General features: G+C 35.3%; 2 protein-coding genes across 8 annotated transcripts in view; both read right to left on the reverse strand.

The window, feature by feature from the left end:
* The window catches only part of dram2b (DNA-damage regulated autophagy modulator 2b), a 9,335-nt gene extending 6,645 nt beyond the window's left edge, over positions 1-2,690 (reverse strand). For 4 of the 5 annotated variants that reach the window (XM_073936436.1, XM_005168271.5, XM_073936437.1 and 1 more), the window contains exon 1: positions 2,493-2,690. The gene's annotated coding sequence lies outside the window, so the exon portion shown is untranslated. The remainder of the gene's footprint in view (positions 1-2,492) is intronic. The other variant, NM_001002135.2, reaches the window with a different exon arrangement.
* A 3,164-nt stretch (positions 2,691-5,854) lies between these two features.
* On the reverse strand, positions 5,855-18,212 carry cept1b (choline/ethanolamine phosphotransferase 1b). 3 transcript variants are annotated; one of them, XR_012397486.1, is made up of 11 exons: positions 18,054-18,212; positions 17,458-17,567; positions 14,223-14,644; positions 13,442-13,589; positions 12,870-13,011; positions 11,952-12,036; positions 11,647-11,731; positions 9,515-9,646; positions 9,258-9,416; positions 8,431-8,556; positions 6,087-6,485 (listed from the first exon to the last, which is right to left on the reverse strand). XR_012397486.1 is itself a non-coding variant. In XM_021469371.3 (10 exons), the coding sequence occupies exons 3-10, from the start codon at positions 14,559-14,561 to the stop codon at positions 6,369-6,371; spliced, it is 1,248 nt and encodes a 415-aa protein (XP_021325046.1). In that variant the 5' UTR covers positions 14,562-14,644; positions 17,458-17,567; positions 18,054-18,212; the 3' UTR covers positions 5,855-6,368.
* Between the last annotated feature and the right edge of the window lie 1,553 nt (positions 18,213-19,765).

A 19,765-nucleotide genomic window follows, 5' to 3' on the forward strand; every position in this document is an offset into this window, starting at 1 on the left:
TAAAGTCATGACGGCAGATAATCCTGCATTCTTGATTGGTTGGGATTTAGAAGGACAGAGTGTCATTACCGTTGATCATCAGTTGCCAGCATTAACCCTTTAGATTGGCCTGTGCTGAAGAGTTTCTGTCTCTATATACACGTACTGTGTTTACTGTCTTCTGACAGCTGAGAGATTATTTTGAGTTTCTCACACATATCACGGTAAATGTGATCATTCGTTCATTCATTCATTTTCTTGTCGGCTTAGTCCCTTTATTAATCTGGGGTCGCCACAGTGGAATGAACCGCCAACTTATCCAGCAAGTTTTCACGCAGTGGATGCCCTTCCAGCCGCAACCCATCTCTGAGAACAAATGTGACCATAATGGAAGTCAATGGGGCAAAAACAGCCACCAACATAACCAAAGTAGAGTCAATCTGCCAACAAAGTATTGAGATTACAAACATTTCCAAAGCATTTGCCCTAAATACATGCAAAACTAAGATTTTCCAGCAAAAATCATTCCATATGCTGAAACAGAGAAATGTGTGGCCCAGAAATCAGCCCAGAGTGGATGAAAACACTCCAACAGCACACAAGGGTTGAGATTTTAAGAGTCAAATTTAAAGATTTTAAACAAAACAAATGAAATATCCGGTTATCTAAAGGTCACGACCATTCTGAACATTCGTCAGTTCTTTATAAATGTTTTCAGAACATTAGCTTAAGGTTTCTATTTGTAAATAGCATGTTTGTACATCTAGTTTAAATCTTACAAGTTGTTTCCAACCACTTAGGGAACATTAAAAGGTAATGTTACACATTTGTTTACTTTAACGTTGTCATTATACCAATAATAGTGTCACGATACTAAACCAGCTAAAGTATTGTGACGCCAAGTAGTATTGTGATACTGTAATTCATAATTGTATTTCATAATTCAAGTGTCAGAAATACTATATTTTAATTGTTATGATAGACCTACTTGAATTGAAAGAACAATTCCCTTATTATTATTAGCCGGCAGCTAGCTCTCTGCAACTCTCACATGGTTGCCCACTGAAGCCAAGCAGGGCTGCGTCTGGTCAGTACCTGGATGGGAGACCACATGGGAAAGCTAGGTTGCTGCCGGAAGTGGTGTTAGTGAGGCCAGCAGGGGGCGCTCAACCTGCGGTATGTGTGGGTCCTAATGCCCCAGTATAGTGACGGGGACGCTATACTGCTCAGTGAGCGCCGTCTTTCGGATGAGACGTTAAACCAGTAGTATAGTTATAAATAGTAGTCTTTAATAAATGTTTTACAGGAGCTATAAATATGAATCTTCAATAAATGAGCCATTGTTGCAGTATGCAAGAGGAAGCAAGGAAGTGAGGAAGATTGGTAAACAGGAGACGGGGTGGATATTTTTTTTTACATTGAAATGAAAAAAGCTGAATAAATACGCTTTACATTGTTGTATGGTTTGTTAGGATAGGGCAATATTTATAGAGGTACTGTTGGTTTTATATTCACACATTCGTTCATTTAGCAGTCTCTATATTGTTTACCATGTTACTTTGAACATTTGATCGGAATTAGCATGCAAGTATGAGTTGTAAACAACATTAACACTGTTTATTTGACTGTGAGCAGTGTTGTACTTTGATAGTCATTGGCTGCTAATATGATTTCGCTATTAAGAGTTTGCAAATAATACTTTTATGAAATTATATTATATTAAGGGGAAAGTCTGAATGTGCGAATAATAAGATATTAAAACCAACTTTACCTCTATGCAATATTTAGCTATCAGTCTATTACTGTTTGGTGAATTCAGTATGTTCATGTACTTTATAGCAACACCTTTAAAAATCTGATTATATCAGTATCGGTCAGTTAAAAATGATACGAGTGTTTAAGATTGATTATAGCAGTGTGTAATTGAAGCAAACAGATTGATATTGAATGAGGCGTGTGTGTTCTGTACGGTGTTAACCTTGTGTTTTGGTGTATTGTTGTACAGTTTTGGATGAAGTGTTTCATTTTGCAACAGAACTGATGTGTTCTGCTGTTTGTGTGTGTGTGTGTGTGTGTGGACGTGGAAATTATGCGTAGTGTTTTGACAAATTAATTTCAAAATTGTGCTAAAGCAATCAGAAAAAAACTCTAATAAATAAGAAAACATTGAGAAAACGGAACATTTTAACAACCTTTTCATGACAAAATACATAAACACAAGTAAAACTAACATGTTTGCTGGTTGCTGCTATAATAATGAGCTGAATAATTACATTTAAATAATTAAGCGGCTAAAAATATGTCGAGTTATTGTTAGAGATGTCATAAAAACGAAACAAATCAAATGTAAGCAATGTTTCACTGTAGATTTCTTTAGTTTAACTTTCTATGACTTATTAAGAAGCGGAGGCTCAATTGCAGTAGCTGTGTTATTGTTTAATAGTTATTAAATCTGTCATTAAATCTGTGTCAGATGTCAACAGTTACTGTACATCAATGAGGAACAGCTTTACCTGTCAATCATCCCTCAGTCCGAACGGAAACATTTTAAATCCCTTTTGAATGACTTTGCATCTCTCGTTAAGGGTTCTGTTGCATGCTTAAATGCTTTATATATTCCTTTTATTCGTTTATTGCTCAAATTTATCGCTGTTTTTTCTTCCGTTATTGTCACACATCAACTATCAGCGTTTTCTTCCGCTCTAAATCACGAGACCCGCGGTAAAAAAAACCCGGATGTGGAGTCTTTCGGCGGGTCGCCAGCGCGGGAAAAATCCACCTCAGGGAGCAAAATATTGTAATTTTCGGGCAATTTAACGCACTCATATTGAAATTCGTAAGAAAATCATTCCTATTCTCGTTTAATGATCGAAATATAGTGTTAAATAAGTAGAAGTATAATAAATAGACATACTTGCGTTGTGTAAAGTGTTAGTTTACTGTTAGTTATAATTAACGAATAGTTGGATATTTATACTACTAAAAATGGCGGTAGCTATAATACATAGTTATATTCGATTCCACTGTAGCTATAGGATTATATACAGGTCATTTTAATACATTTGTGGTATGTACGCTTACATCTTTGTGAATTTTGTCAGGTAAACTTTTTGCTTCAAGAATAAAACTAAGCAAATCAAAACAAATAACACCAGTTATCATAAATATAGCAATCTTTAATGTACAAGCGCTTTTATTAAAATATCTGAACAATGTTACAATCAAACCAACAGTATTATTTATTATATCTATTAAATTACCCAATAAATTGTATTTTATTAACGCCTACCCCAACCCTAAACCCAACCATCACAGTAATGCAAAATTAATAAATATTGATATACAGTGTCATAAAAATGCTACTATAATTGATGTACATATCGCACTTCTGGCCGACCGCGTATCCAATCTAGACTTTACCACTAGACACCTGCCTCACAGCTGCGTAAATGTCCGTGCCGTCACTTCTTGATCTGCGATCGGTAAATGTAGCTTGTGTGGACGATACTGCGCTACTTCAAATAATAGCTTCGCTACTGAAAAACTATTTGATTTTAGAAAGTAGCGACGCTACCGCCACTACTGAGAAATGTAGATATAGCAGAATAGCAGCGCTTTAATAAATGGACTTAGCAGAAGGCATCGTGCATTTCAAAAACAGGCAAAGCTACAGATCAATATTATTCAACATATCGCAGATTCTTATAGAAAATTTAGATGTAACACCGTGCTGGATAAGTTGGCGGGTCATTCCGCTGCGGTGATCCCAGATGAATAAAGGGACTAAGCCGACAAGAAAATGAATGAATAAATGAAGGATGTTTAAAGAATATTTGTATGTTCATGCTGCAAAAAAGGCTTATACTAACGTTACATATAGCTATATTTAATTCTATTATGGGCTATTTGCACAGCTAGTGTTTTAAAGCCAACGATAAACTTCTAGTGAAAATTTAATGTAACTTTTTTCACTTTTACAAGGTTGTTTTACAGCATCTATGTTGTAATGTAATTACAACACATTCAGTTAAATAGATTTAAGCATTCATTTAGCTGTTCAAGAGTGAAACGGGATGAACCGTTGTAACCACTAGTGCCGTCAGTAGCAATAGTAGTAGCCGCCAGTAGTCGTATTTTATAGAGATGGTGGGGGAAATGGAATTTAATGCAGTGCTTCTGGTCCGATCTGAGACCCACGTCATATCAAATATCTAACAGGCAGTGAAGATCACCGATTCGTAAAGAAATCAGATCTTAAACGTGACCATTTTGTAATGGAAAGACCCTTGGGCTGCCTGGGCGAAAATGTAAATTCTGTATGCATATAGCCATTGTAGGTGAGTTTTATTACATTTGTTGCCTATATTTACACCTACATCTTTGCGAATTTTGTCAGGTAAATTTTCAAGACTAACACTGAGCAAACCAAAACAAATAACACCAGTTATCATAAATATAGCAATCTTTATTTTACAAGTGCTTTTATTCAAAAATCAGAACAATGTTACAATCAAACCAATTTGTTATGAGTAATAAACAGGCGGTTTACATCACTGGAAATATTTACTGTATGATTAAGTCATCAGAGAAAAATCTAAACAAAAAAGTATCATGGACGTTTTCATCAGCAAGATTTAACGAGTGCTTAAATCTGTTGTCGATCTTTTAAAGTGAAAAACAGAAAGGATTTGGCAACAAGCGACATCTAACGAAAACAAAGAGGTGATTAAGTGCGAACAGAGAAAATCTCATACTGCGAGAGACGAATACAATGATGGAGAGAAAATCAGTTTATATGGTGGAAATCAACTGTTACTGGAGGATAATTTTCTGCAAATAAACATTCATTCGATCATTAATTACATCAATTGCACAAACTCAAAAGTCTTTTTTTTTTCTTCTACATGGCAGCGTTAAGCTGTTTCGACAATCTACGACTTCATTTAATCTTTTATTCGTTGTTTTCATCATATCAATGGCCTGAGAGGGACATCCAGAAATAAAGATTTAGAAATAAAGAGATGAACCATGCAAATGTCAAAACCTTTCCAATTCTCAGTATTTAAGGCAACTGCTGACACATGTGAAATACTCTAAATTATAATCCAACACTAATCATCAGCAGCGATGAGCAGATCGATTCGTGACTATACTCGACATTGAGATACTTTGGGTATAAAACGGCATCAAGCGCATGAGCTATCATACAAACACAAGAGCTTTACATCTGATTTAAGAAAATCCGTCAGATTATTGAGCATATTCAGAGTATTTCAGGCAGAATGAAGCAAAGTAAAACAGAGCGCATTCACGAAAACACGTCCAGCTCGTAGTTCAGAAGAGAATAAATCAGAAAATGGTTTTCTTTAGCTTTTGTGACATTGTTAGCATGACGATCACTGAAACTTGCAAAATGTTTGACATTTGTAGAAGTTTAAGTACAAATACTGGCAGTATTCCTTGTACTAAATTAAATAAATAAATGAAACGGTAAATACATTTCTGTAAATTGTAAGATATAAGTACACAGTGGCAGTATTAATTGTACTTTATTTATATTGATTCGAATATTACATGATTTTCATTAGTATTAGCGATGAAAATTTAGAGGGAAAATGTCATTAAAATATTGTTAGACTTAATCTGTAAACTTTTATTATTTATACACACACACACACACACATATACATATATATATATATATATATATGTATGTATTTTATATATATATGTATGTATTTTACATACATTTTACACACATGTATGCATATATATATATATATATATATATATATATATATATATATATATATATATATATATATAATACATATATAAATATATATATTTGTAAAATATATTTATTTGTTTCCTCTTAATTTTGGGTGAAACATGAGGTGGACGTGTTCTTTGTGAGATTTACCCAGCAGGCACAGCGTGAAACTCAATGAAAAATACAAAAAAAAAAAACACTAAATATTAAATTGAGGGACAAATCAATAAATTACAAGCGCTTTCAATCTAAAAGTGAAAAAAGCCTGATTATTTCACAGACGTGAGCTTTTAGATGGAGGAGCTTCAACACAAAACACTGACGCATGTAAACAGCCGTTTAGATGAGGGCAAATCATTATTATTAGCAGCGATTCAATCATCATTGATCCAATTAAACGAGTCGAACTGAGTATTAAAACAACAATACGGAGCACACGGCCCCAGTGCATCATGGGTACACCAAACACCTCTGAAGGATACTGAGTGAGCTGGAGTTTGTTCGTTCGTTAGTTTGATTATTTTGTTCATTGGTGAGGAAGGAAGGAGGACGGTCTGGTTGAGGTTTAGTCTGGGTTACAGTAGCAGGATGAAGATGCGGAGTGTTGAGTAATTCGTCACTGGATGCCCGCGGCGCTCTGGGGCTTGATCTTGAAGACGCAGATGTGCAGATGAGATGCGATTTCGTTGCAGACGCTCACGCAGTAGCGCACCAGATCAAACAAAGACAGAATCTAAAGAGACCATCAAAAAACGTAATTAGCAGATATGATTAGTATGGAAGGCGAACAGAGTCAAAAGTCGACAAATATGGGTGAAATCTGATTGAGGCAAAGTAAGTAGATTCACTGCGAAATTAGTGAATATTATTATAGTGATAATAAAAATATATAATTATCTCTAATAAATATAGTTATCACGATAATAAAAAATATAGTTATCTCAGTAATAAAAAATGTATAGTTACCATGATAATGATACATATATAGTTATCACGATAATGAAAAAATAGTTATCACGAAAAAAAAAAATATAGTTATCAAGATAATATATAGTTATTAAGTCAATAAAAAATTTAGTTATCGCGATGATAAAAAATACAAATTTATCGCGATAATAAAAATATAGTTATTGCGATAATATATAGGTATTACGTCAATAAAAAATATAGTTATCGTGATAATAAAAAATATAGTTATCATGATAATAAAAATACTGTCATCATGATAAAAACTTAGTTAGCGTGATAATAAAAATATATAATTATCACGATAATAAAAATATATAGTTATGGCAATAATAAAAATATATTTATTTATCACGATAATAAAAAATATATAGTTACCGCAATAATAAAATGTATAGTTATCTCAGTAATAAAAAATATATAGTTACCAGGAAAATGATAAAATATTGTTATCGCGATAATAAAAAATATATAGTTACTACGATAATGATGAATATATAGTTATTGCGATAATAAAAATATATAATTATTACAATAATAAAAATATATAGTTATCGCAATAATAAAAAATATAGTTATCTCAGTAATAAAATTATATAGCTACCAGGATAACGCTAAATATATAGTTTTCGTGACAATAAAAATATATAGTTACAACGATAATGATAACTATATAGTTTTCGCGAACAAAAAATATAGATATCGTAATAGATATAATAAAATAATATAGTTATCACAATAATATACAGTTATTTTGGCAAAAAAAAAAGTTATCGGCGATAATAAAAATAAATAGTTATCGGCGATAATAAAAATAAATAGTTATCGCGACACTAAAAATAGTCATCGTGATAAAGTCAACCTTTCCTCTCCCTCTGCTCCCAATACTTTTCTGTCTGCAACCTTTACTGTCTTTTTCAAATAAAGGTGAAAAAAACCCAAAAAAATAATTATAATAAAATATAGTTATCGCAATAATAAAAAATAGTTTTTGTTCTAACAAAATATATAGTATATAGAAAAATACATAGTATGTATAAAATATATAGTTATTGCAATAATAGTATGCTATATCTTTATTGCAGAGAGGAGCAATAAAATATATTTATTTTATGTGCTAAAATTATGTAGTAAATTTGCATCTTTATTGCAGAAAAAAAGTTATTTTGATAATAAAAATATATAGTTATCATGATAATGGTATAAGCTAAATCCATATTGCCGAGCGGTGCAATAAATAAAATATATTTTATGTGGCAAAAGGCTTAAAGTTATTTGTAAATGTAATTTATTGCAACTTTTTGCGATATCGATATTGCATATACTATTATCGCGATAACTATATTAATTATCAAAAAATATGGTCATCACGATAATAGAATATGCTGTATTTGTATTACAGAAAGGAGCAATAAATTATATTTATTTTATGCACCAAAATTCCGCAGTTGAGAGTAAATCTATATATTTATTGCAAGAAAATATAGTTATTGTGATTTAATAAAAAATATAGCTATGGTATATGCAATATCCATATAGCAGAGAGGCGCGATAAATTACATTTAACATGGAATTTGTGTGTTCATGCATAGGTTGTTTATCTAAATTTGACCAACACAACTACTACAAAACTATAGTAATTATTATATTACATGCTATACTGTACTATGGTTCAAAAACACTAGTATTTACAATATATAAGCAAAACTTACCAGAGAAATCCACAACACCAAATACTCATCGATGAAGCTGTTGAAATACTGATCGAGGAATAACAGGCCGGGACCCAGAAACGCCACGTCATGAAGATGCATTTCACTCTTCGTCATGTGAGCCACCTGCGCACACAAAAGACACTCCTTTACACACACAGTTACGCAACACACTGCATTATTGCGCAGATACACGTGACAATGACATAATAAATATACCAACAATTACAATTCCTTTGCATGTGGATAACACTGTCGTAAAAACAATTTGTGAAAATAGCTAAAGGTACTGCGTTGCTCATGCCAGGCCTGTAGGTGGTGCTGTTACTGCGCACATACAGTCCTGTAGTCCACTTGTGTTGCTTTAGGTAAGAACAGAAAATTTGTCACTAGTATGAAATGGCCAATTATTATTTTTTATTTAATTTGCGCCAGTTACATTTTTATGCCAGCAGGTGGCGACAATTATAGTTAAAAATCATTTATTTATGAGAATTGTTAAAAAAAACAGTGATGCATCCAGTAACAAAAAGTCCTCAGTAGTCAGCAGGGATTTTTTTAAAATAATTAATGAAATTCAATTAAATATTTAGCTAAATAGTCCTCAATCGTGCAGCACTACCATGTGTTGTTGAAAAAATTCAGGCAAAAATTATCCAAAAATAAAAATGTATGCAGCATTTATTTTGTTCCACCAGTAGGTGGCGACAAGTAACTGTTCAACGAATCATTTGTTCATTGGATCTGTTAAAAACGCTGATTCGCTCAGTAAAAACACATTTCTGTCGTAATTTTTTATAAAGCGTTTAAAATAGTTTTTTACTCACCACTAATTTATTGGTGATTTTGGCCGAAACGAAACCAAAGGCCAGAATATAGAGACAGGGGTGTTTCTGGAAGAGCTGGACAGCCGATTTCTTATAAATCATCATAGCGAGAATGATCACAGAGCCGATGTGCAGGACGGGCGATAATACACTCGTACCCTGAAACACAAACACACAGCTTAGAAAGTGACGACAGATATGATATAATAATAATAATAATAATAATAATGTGCGTCAGCTATAGTTTCCACACATACCGCTATAGTGGATCCGTTTTTCCCCACGCCGCCTGTAAATATGACTCTGAAGTAATTGGTACATGAGAAAACCACTCCGATAAATGTGCAAAGTGCTGGAATTATTTTCATTTGGATGTTTATTACGGGAATCTGTTGAATGCGAGAGAACAAGAGATGATTACGTTAAAACTAAAGCGATATGCTGAAATAATATACATTTCTATGAAACCCACAGTTTATTTTATGTATCATTGAGTTAACAATGTCCTATTTATGTTCATACATACATTATACATGCATGCTTTACATTTATTTATTATATTATTATATCATTTGAAATGTATAAAGAAAAAAAAAAAAAAAGAAAGAAAAAAAAATATATAATATATATATATATATATATATATATATATATATATATATATGTCATATAATTATTTACTTTTGAATAGTAAATAAGGAAAAAATGCATACATGTTGCATTTCAGTATTTATTAATTTATATGATTGTTATGTAATTTTAAATATATCGAGAATTTATGTACATTATTTACAAAATAATACATGAAATTTACCAATAATTGTATTATAATGATTACATTATAATTGACGTTGTCTGAATTATTCATGTATTATTAGTGTAATTTTTGGTAAATATATTTTAGCAATTTTAAATATACACAGAATGTCTGTAAACACATTATAATTTGTTTGATTTTAATTTAATTGACTATTTTATAGTATTCAATATATCTCGAAAATATGCATATTTTGTATGTAGAATGTATTTACATATGACGTACATTTTAATTAATGTTTGTATTCATATTATTGTCATATAATACATTAGAATATTAAATATGTTATGCATATATACATTACAATTCATGCGATCTAAATCATTCCTGTATTTTTTATAATGCACTTACAGTTGAAGTCAGAATTATTCCCCCCCTGTTTATTTTTTCCCCCATTTCTGTTTAACAGAGAGCAGATTTCTCCAACACATTTCTAATCATAACAGTGTTAATAACTCATCTCTAATAACTGATCTATTTTCTCTTTGTCATGATGACAGTAAATAATATTAGACTAGATATTCTTCAAGACACTTCTATACAGCTTAAAGTGACATTTAAAGGCTTCACTAGGGTAATTAGGGTAAAGTTAGGGTAATAAGTCATTGTATAACAGTGGTTTGTTCTGTAGACTATCGAAAGAATATAGCTTAAAGGGGCTAATAATATTGAGCTTAAAATGGTGTTTAAAAAATAAATAACTGCTTTTATTCTAGCCCAAATAAAACAAATCAGACTTTCTCCAGAAGCACAAATATTAGAGGAAATACTGTGAACAACTCCTGAATCTGTTCAACATCATTTGTGAAATAATTCTGACTTCAACTGTATGTGGAATTAATTCACATAACATTTGTACTTTTTAAAATGTATGAAATTATATTTTAGAATATTTTTTTTAATTTACCTTACATCATTCATGTATTATTTTATAATATAAATATTATAATATAGTATTTTATTGTTAAACATATGGAAATTATGTATGTTACGCATGCAGAACTCATGAGATTTTAATTTGTATATTTGTATTAACACTATTGTCATTATAATACATTAGAATATTAAATATACCTTTAGTGCAATTCAAAGGCTTAACTAAATTAAGCAAGTCACTGTATAACATTTTTTTAGACAATCCAAAACTAACATTGCTGAAGGGGCGAATAATACTGACCTTAAAATGGCTTTAATGAATTAAAAACTGCTTTTATTCTAGCCCAAATAAAACAAATAAGACTTTCTCCAGAGGAACAAATATTATAGTATAAATACTATATGATATTATACTATGAAAATGTAAATACTGTGAAAAATAAATTTGGGAAACATTTAAATAGAAAGAAAAATTAACAGAAGGGCGAATAATCTTAAATAATTTTAAACATTTTATAGCGTAAAAAATATATTAATAATGCAAAAAACATTTAATAGCATCTAAAAAGTAACAAAGCGATCAAAGGAATCAAGAGTTATTAATTGTTTATCACATACACACACACACACACACACACATCTAAATGGTTATGATTAGTAGTGTTATGATAATCACAGATGTGAGTGCTGAATTACCGGAGACTGCCAGAAAGCTGATCCGCCCACAGCAGCCAGTAAATACACCAGAATTATGAAGATCTGCACTTCTGTAACATCAATGCTGAGCGGAGGAGAGACGCGTTAGACACACACACACACACACACACACACACATAGACAGACACACACACAGCCATGCTAATCACAGTAGCATTCGTTTCTGTCATTGAGTCACTGATCCCATTTGAGTGCATCTGGATTGAAATCATTGGTTAATTAGTGTTTCAGGCTGCTGATTGGTCGCGTTAGGATGAGCCGTTTGATTGGCTGATCGGATTTACCGTTACGTTCCAAATCGTTGGGCCAACTGCAGCCGTAAACATCTGCAACAACGCTAGACAGATCTGCGATTCTGTGACATCGAATCTGCCACAAAACAAGCCTTAGACACCATCTGTACAGCCGTTAGCTAAAGGTGTGGTCACAGCCGCCGTTTTTTAAATTAATTTAATAATGGAATTACTATTTTGCGTGTACGAATCATACAAAATTTTGTTCAGTTTAAACAGAACAGGTAAAAAGAATTGTACAGATGTTCAAATTATTATTTTGCATAAGAACTATTAATTTGGAAAGAACTGTCTAATGCTGCGTTCACACCAGAGGCGGAACGCGCATCAAACGCGAGTGATTTACATGTTAGGTCAATGCAAACACGTGAATAGACATCCTGCGGTGCGATACGCGCGAATGACGCAAATTGCACGGTGCGAATAGCGCGATATGCTCAAATGGTGCGGGGCGAATTGAGCATTAAAAAGAGCTCATAAAATCCTTTTAGCAACGAAGCTACAGTCACCGGGCAGACAGAAGCCCAGCCCATCATGCGAGACTCTGTTCTGAAGTGAATTTGACACGCGAATGAAGCGGATTTCACGCGCGAATGAAGCGAGTAAACTCACATGTTCACGCGGCTATTTATGCGCGAGTAGAGCGATTTATCCGCGCGTTCTGCGTCTGGTGTGACCACAGCACAATGCGCATAAGCAATGCGATTACCTATTGTGTAACTCTTAAGGGAAATATGTCACAATTACACAATTTAATTTCTCATTTCTATAAATTTGTCGAATATGCATCCATTGTCCAACATCAACCCTTAAATCTCTGCAGAAGACTATTGAACTTTAAATGTGACCACACCTTACCGACAAAATAATCCACTTATATAATCAATTGTGTTCGTTTTTTATACTCACATGCCGAAGCGCAGCGTACCGGAGACGTAGGTCTGCCAGTGTGCGCAATAAAACATAAACATGCCGGCGAAACAGCAGAAGAACATCCAGTCAGGGTGAGTGCCCAGCTGAACCGCTATACTGGTGCCCAAAACCACGAACACTGAGAAACACACGTTAAACAAGGAGCTGAAAGATGTATACAGCAGCTAACAAATGAACAGTTGTGTAGTTTCTTATCAAAAATACTATTTCATCTGTGGATAATTTGGTGAAATTGCATGCGAAAAAATGTCCTTTGTCTACTCTGAACCAATGTACACACTGAAATATTCTACTTTGCCTAAAAATAGATTTAATAGTTACTAATTTAATAGTTATTTTGCATGTAAAAATTTAACAAAACTGTGTATTAATACGTTTAACATTCAAAAACAAAATATTTAGCATTAACGTACAATTCAATATTATTACTATTACCGACAGTAGTAGTCAATAATATTATTGACTATTGCGGATACACACATTGCGATATCAATGCTCAAGCGATATATCGTTTCCTATGATTCGTATAGAAAATGTGTGCTGTTCACCTGTCGAGAGTGAATCACAGCCGTGGTCAAACAGCTCCCCCAGTGGTGAACTGCTGTTAGTGCGTCTGGCCTGTTTCCCATCAATGGCGTCCAGCGACTGATAGACAAACAAACCCACCGCGCACAGGAGATACGCCCACAGCGGAGCCTAAAACACTCAATTACATTAATTTATCATAAGTTCAGTGCGGCTGTATTAATTATAGTAAACTGATAAATACTGTAGTATACTTTAGTTTTTACTACAGTAAACGATGGTGTATTGTAGTATAATATACCTAATAGCTGTAGAAAACGACAGCATTGGCTCATTTGTTTACATTACTATTGTTGTTGTGTTACCACAGCAACTGTAGAATGACCACAACAGATTAATTACTATAGTTGTTACCATAGCAACTGTAGAATCACCACAACAGATCAATTACTATAGAAGTTGTTACCATAGCAACTGTAGAATCACCACAACAGATCAATTACTATAGTAGTTGTGTTACTATAGCAACTGTAGAATCACCACAACAGATCAATTACTATAGTAGTTGTGTTACTATAGCAACTGTAGAATCACCACAACAGATCAATTACTATAGTTGTTGTGTTACCATAGCAACTGTAGAATCCCAAACCAGATCAATGCAAGTAATTAAGTGTAGTACAGTTAAAAAACACTATACACTACTACAGTATTTTTCAAGTAAAATCCAATTCCAGCACTATTGTCCAAAAATTAATTAATTGTTTAGATCTTGCGTTTACGGCAGTTTGATCGCTAGTGTACCTGTTCGGTGGCGGTCGGGCAGTAATACACCAGTACCAGTGTGGTGAAGATGTTGGTCACCAGGCCTACAATGGTGATGAGGTTTGGCGCGATCCAGGGTGGCATCCGGTTTACAAGCCACTCCCAGTATTGCTGCATGATGGGTTCGAGGAGCGAGCGCCCCGAGCTGCTGTAGCGATGCTCCTCCAGACGCTTCAGCTGATGCCGCGACAGAACCGGCGCCGGCAGCTCGAACAATCGCCGCAGGACACCAGGAGCGAACCAGCATGAAGAGTCCACGCCCCGCCCCCTCTCCCTGGCACCGCCCCTCCGCCCATGAGCCACCGCCAGCCCACTCATCACTCTCAGCCAATCACAGCCCGAGTCTGAGCCTGACTCCGCCCACTTCGTGACCACAGAGCCACAGCAGGATGGCTAGACTCCTGCAAACAGCAATAGTTTGAGTTAATGTTAAGATTGTTTTCAACTAAAAATAAAACTTAAGCATTATATTTAATTAACACAACAGTAGCTATGTTTCCATCCAAAAAAGCACATTAAATTAGTGAACAAAACCGGAATATGGCATAAAAGACGTGCAAATAAAGCAGTGTTTTCATCAAATGAGTCAAAGAGGACAATATCGACACTTCCTGATTATCTGGCGCCAAATATCTAAAGTCTTTAACTTATTTAATAAATGACTTGCACCTCAGAAGACGATGCCGACACGCAATGAACGCGTGGTGGTGTTTGATGGCGTGAGACGTGGAGCACAGATGCTCTTGACTATTCTGGAGGTCATTAATAATATAATAACACTAAAGGCCTGTGCACACCGGGACGCTTTATGCTCGGATTTTCCGTCAACGTTTAACGCTTCGTGACTAAATAAAGAGCGCCAACAGTGTTGCCAGATTGGAAATGTCAAAGTATCGTACCAGAACCTCAAAATTGTCGTATTTGGAGGAAAATGATCGTACACAAGTCAAACTGAGAGTATACAGCTATTATCTAGACACATAGCGTTTTGACACAACGTGCAAATTACCACAATACATTAAAAAAAACTAGGTACCTTAGTGGGAAGGTTCAAACTCCACCTCTGAGTTGCTGTCATTGAATGTTGCATGTTGCCAGATGTTGAGGGATTTATTTTTCCGTACAAATTGGATGCCGTAATGGACTGCAAAATAGTGCTGGTTGGCTTGAAAGCAGTACACACTTTAAGGTGTGCATGCTTTGTTTTGATGAGACTAACTTTGGAAAAAAACATTTACAAGACGAATCTGAATGGGGAAAAATGAGAACATCATTGGAAAACTCCCGTCCTTCTCACCTTCCTTTACAGCACGAATTTTTTTAACATTATTGCTTAAAACATCGACCTCAAACTGAAAACTACTGACCTAACCACGGGCACGCGCAGCAGGAGCGTTAACTCATGAGAGAGAGCCATTCTCCACGTTGATTGGCTGAGAAGAGGCAACATAAGATAAGACAGAAAACGTGTCTAACTCCGCCTACTCCTCACAGAGAGCACAGAAAAGATGCAGCTAGATCAATAAGTAAAGAAGCCCGAAGATTACAATGAAGTTACTTTTAAATGCCATAAAATTCTGAAATTATCGTACATTATAGGATTTTTCTCATTATTGATCGTACAGAGGTCGAAATTATCGTACAAATACGATAATTATCGTACGTCTGGCAACACTGAGCGCCAATGTGATCATGCACACCAACGCGTAAAACGGCAGGCGGAAAAGTGTCATTTTTAAAGAAACGTCTCATGCTTGGTTTTTTGTTTAGATGCGCCGCATCAAAACCTTCTCCACCAATCAGATTGGCACTTTTGTTCACGTGCACGGAGCTGCTGAAGTTACGATAAACAGCACTTGGTGGAGCTCAAGCGCAACACTGTCAATGCGAGCGCACATTGAGGAAGATACCCAGAGGCGATATGAACATGGAGCTGCTGATTGCACTGGTGAACAGTAATCATTTCTTCATCGCTAGAGCTGGAGCTGCTGCTTGAACCATCCATGTGTGTTTGAACCACCAGTAACTTCAACTTTCTGTCTTCTTCTTCTGTGTTACATGCGAGTATCAAATGCTTAAAGTTGTGTAGCGCCATCTATCACCAAGGAGTGATTTTGCATACTCTTCTGCTCAACACCAGTGAAAATCGCTTGGGTTTGAATCCGGAAAAACGTCTCAAAACACACAAACAAAAAGCGTCCCGGTGTGTACGAGCCTTAATACTGAAACGGTTCAGGTGTTTTAGGGTGCTTTTACACCTACACTTTTGTTTGGGAACGTGTCTCGTTTGCCCAGTTAGCGCGGTTTGTTTGGCATATGTGAACAGGGCAATCGCGCTCTGTTTGGTGCCAAAGTAATCGCTCCGAGATCGCCTGAATGAGGTGGTCTCGGCTCGATTGAAACGAACCCTGGAGCGGATCGATTGCAGTGAGAAAGTGATCTGATCCGAGCGCGGTTATATCACAGTGTTTATGGATATGTAATAGGCTTACGGCTATATGAAGAGAGAATTATGAGTAGGGCGGGAAGTTTCGCGAGTCTCCGGATGCCTGCAAACGAGTGATGATCTCCCGGTAATCTCGCGTCTCCCTCCCGGTCCTCAAATAGGCATCGTCGCGCACCCTTCTCACCCCTCCCCACCTCATCTCTCCTCAGACACGTCACATGCGCGCACCCTGTCAAACACCACCAAACCACCACCTCTCCTGACAGCTGAGCGGGACGCTGCAAAATAAACCCTGACACTCTGACCAATGTGAGGAGAGTTTACTCACACGTGACTTGTTTTAGCTCTTTTGGTCCGATTAGAAACTTTGCAGTGTGAAAGTGAACCGCTCCAAGAGCAAAGAGCAACAATGTAACAATTGTAATCTCTGTTTCAGAACAACTGAATCGGTTCACAGGTGTGAAAGCAGCCTTAGAATGACCAAAACAACATGTCGGATATTCTACAGTGTGCTCAGCCTGCTGGTTTGTCCATTCACTCTCATTATTATCATCATACGACAGGCCCGAATTGGCTAATCGGGAGGACCGGGAGAATTCCCGGTGGGCCGGTCCGCTTTTTTTGCCGCGAGATAGAAGGTTCTAGCAGCGTTCGCCAAACCAAGCGGGAATGTTTTGTTTTTAAATATATATAAACTTTATTTGCTGACCAACAGGCCATTTTTGGGACCCAAACAACAACAAAGGTAAAGAACGCAAATCACTTCACCTGTTCACCAATCGCGAGTGAGAAGACGCCTACAGGCCACGCCCCCAAACAAAAGCTCCTCGAGCATACGTCACGCCGTCCCGTCCTGCTGCACTTCCGGGTCCTCACAGCTACAACAAAGCAAACAAAACATGTAAATAAATATATCCAAACCAAAACATTCACAACCCTTCATTACATATGTGGAGGTCACAAACAGACACACACACACACAAACACACACACACACAAACAACACAGATTAGAATCTACTAAAACTACACAGATTTCAGATCAGTATATAATCAGTGTGTGCTGATTGACAGTAACATCACGCTACTCTAGATGTGTACAGTAGCCTCCGTCATGTGAGATTGTCCAGATGCTGTATTGATCTGCTCCTCTTCTGAAGAGCTGTCATGCTACTGACACCTGAATGCTAATGATGAACACTGCTCTGCGCGCGGTCATTAGCATTATTATCATGTAACAGTGAGTGTTATTGATCGCGGATGTTCTGCCGCGGTCTCCGGGCCGGTTTTGGAGGTTCGAAGGTTCGAATCCCGGTCCGGTTTTGCTCTCCGTTCGATCTGCAGCCTTCCAGCCGCGCAACTCACCGACAATCCGCGTACAAGCTGCAGATTCAGAGATAGCACGCGATCTGCTCGCTCGGCCGGTGGAGTCCTGCTGTCTCCGGTATGCTATCGGTTCCGCCGGTCCCGGTCCGGTTAGCGCGAACTGCTAGCGCGACGCCGCCGGTCACTTCCGGCGACTGTGATTCAAGCGCGTCGTGGTTGCGTAGAGCTGCGCATTCCGCTGCAGAGATGATTCAAGCGCATCATAGAGGCGCTGCGCAGGACAAAAGAAATAATTAAACTGCGGTTGCTGCCAGAAGGGATACAGCTGCGGCAGAAATATTCATATTTATTGAATTACCATTACATTGTATTTTATTACCTCCTAACCAAATACTCACCGTAATGTAAAAACAGTAATTATACAGAGGATTATTTATATTAAATGCTAAATTACCTAATAAATTGTATTTAATAAGCATTTACCGCTACCCCAACCCTCACTGTAATGTAAAAGCAGTAATTACACTGAGCATTATTCATACTATTTACTAAATTACCCGTCAAATTGTATTTTATTAGCATCTACCCCTACACCAACCCTCACAGTATTGTGAAAACACTAATTATACAAAGTATTATTATTCATAATATTAATTAAATTACCCATTAAATTATATTTTATTAACGTCTACCCCTACCTTAACACTAAACCGAACCCTCACAGTAATGTAAAAAAAAATATATATATATTGTTGTGCAGCGTAACAGAAACGATGCTATATTGATGTGAGTATTCGCAGCTGTATCCCTTCTAGACTTTACCTTGAACTGCTTTTGGATTTTATTTGTGCTTTTAATTTTTAAACGGTTAAACAACACGTGACGAGCTTTGAGCAACACAAACACACTGTGATATTATTATAATTTATGTAAAATAAATCTACAATAATGAATGCCTTCAAGTTTAGATTTGTGGATTTGTTTTGAATTGTGTTCCTTATATATATATATATATATATATATATATATATATATATATATATATATATATATATATATATATATATATATATATATATATATATATATATCGTCACCTTGGAATTATAAGGTTCTCTCTGTGTTCTGAATGATTTTGAGATATTGAGCTTCAAAGTTTTTGCATTCCATAGCAAACAGTGTGTGTGCAACATGTTTTAAAAATAAAATTTTAAGTCTTAAAATGTAAACAACTTATAAAAAAACATCCCATAATGTAAATAAGTTGTCATTTAATTAGAATATGTCAATAATTCAATTTTGACAACAATGTCCGATAGAACCTTATAACTCTAAGGTGACAATATATATATATATAAAGAGGGGTGTGAGGGGTGTACACCCCATACAAATCTCTCTTTTAAATTCTTATGTTTAATAGGAAGCTCTACAATATTATGTTTGCATATACATTAGATTAGTCTGTACTGAAGCCAAATCTGGAGCTCATCTAACTAAATAACTTGACAACGCTCCAAAAATGAGTACAGCCAAATTTATATGTTATAGAAAAATATTAAACACACATTTAAAAAAAGAGGAAAATCAAGAGAAGAAAACAAGGAAAAACTTAGTTGAAATTTTGTAGGTTGTAATTCATTTTAGCAATATTTTGCGTGAATTTAATTGTATCATCTTTCAATTTCTGAATATGTTTGGTGACTAAAATATTGTTTTAATAAATATATCTGTTTAATAAATCTGTTTTGTTT

Source organism: Danio rerio, chromosome 22, assembly GCF_049306965.1.
Source record: "Danio rerio strain Tuebingen ecotype United States chromosome 22, GRCz12tu, whole genome shotgun sequence".
Taxonomy (NCBI): domain Eukaryota; kingdom Metazoa; phylum Chordata; class Actinopteri; order Cypriniformes; family Danionidae; genus Danio; species Danio rerio.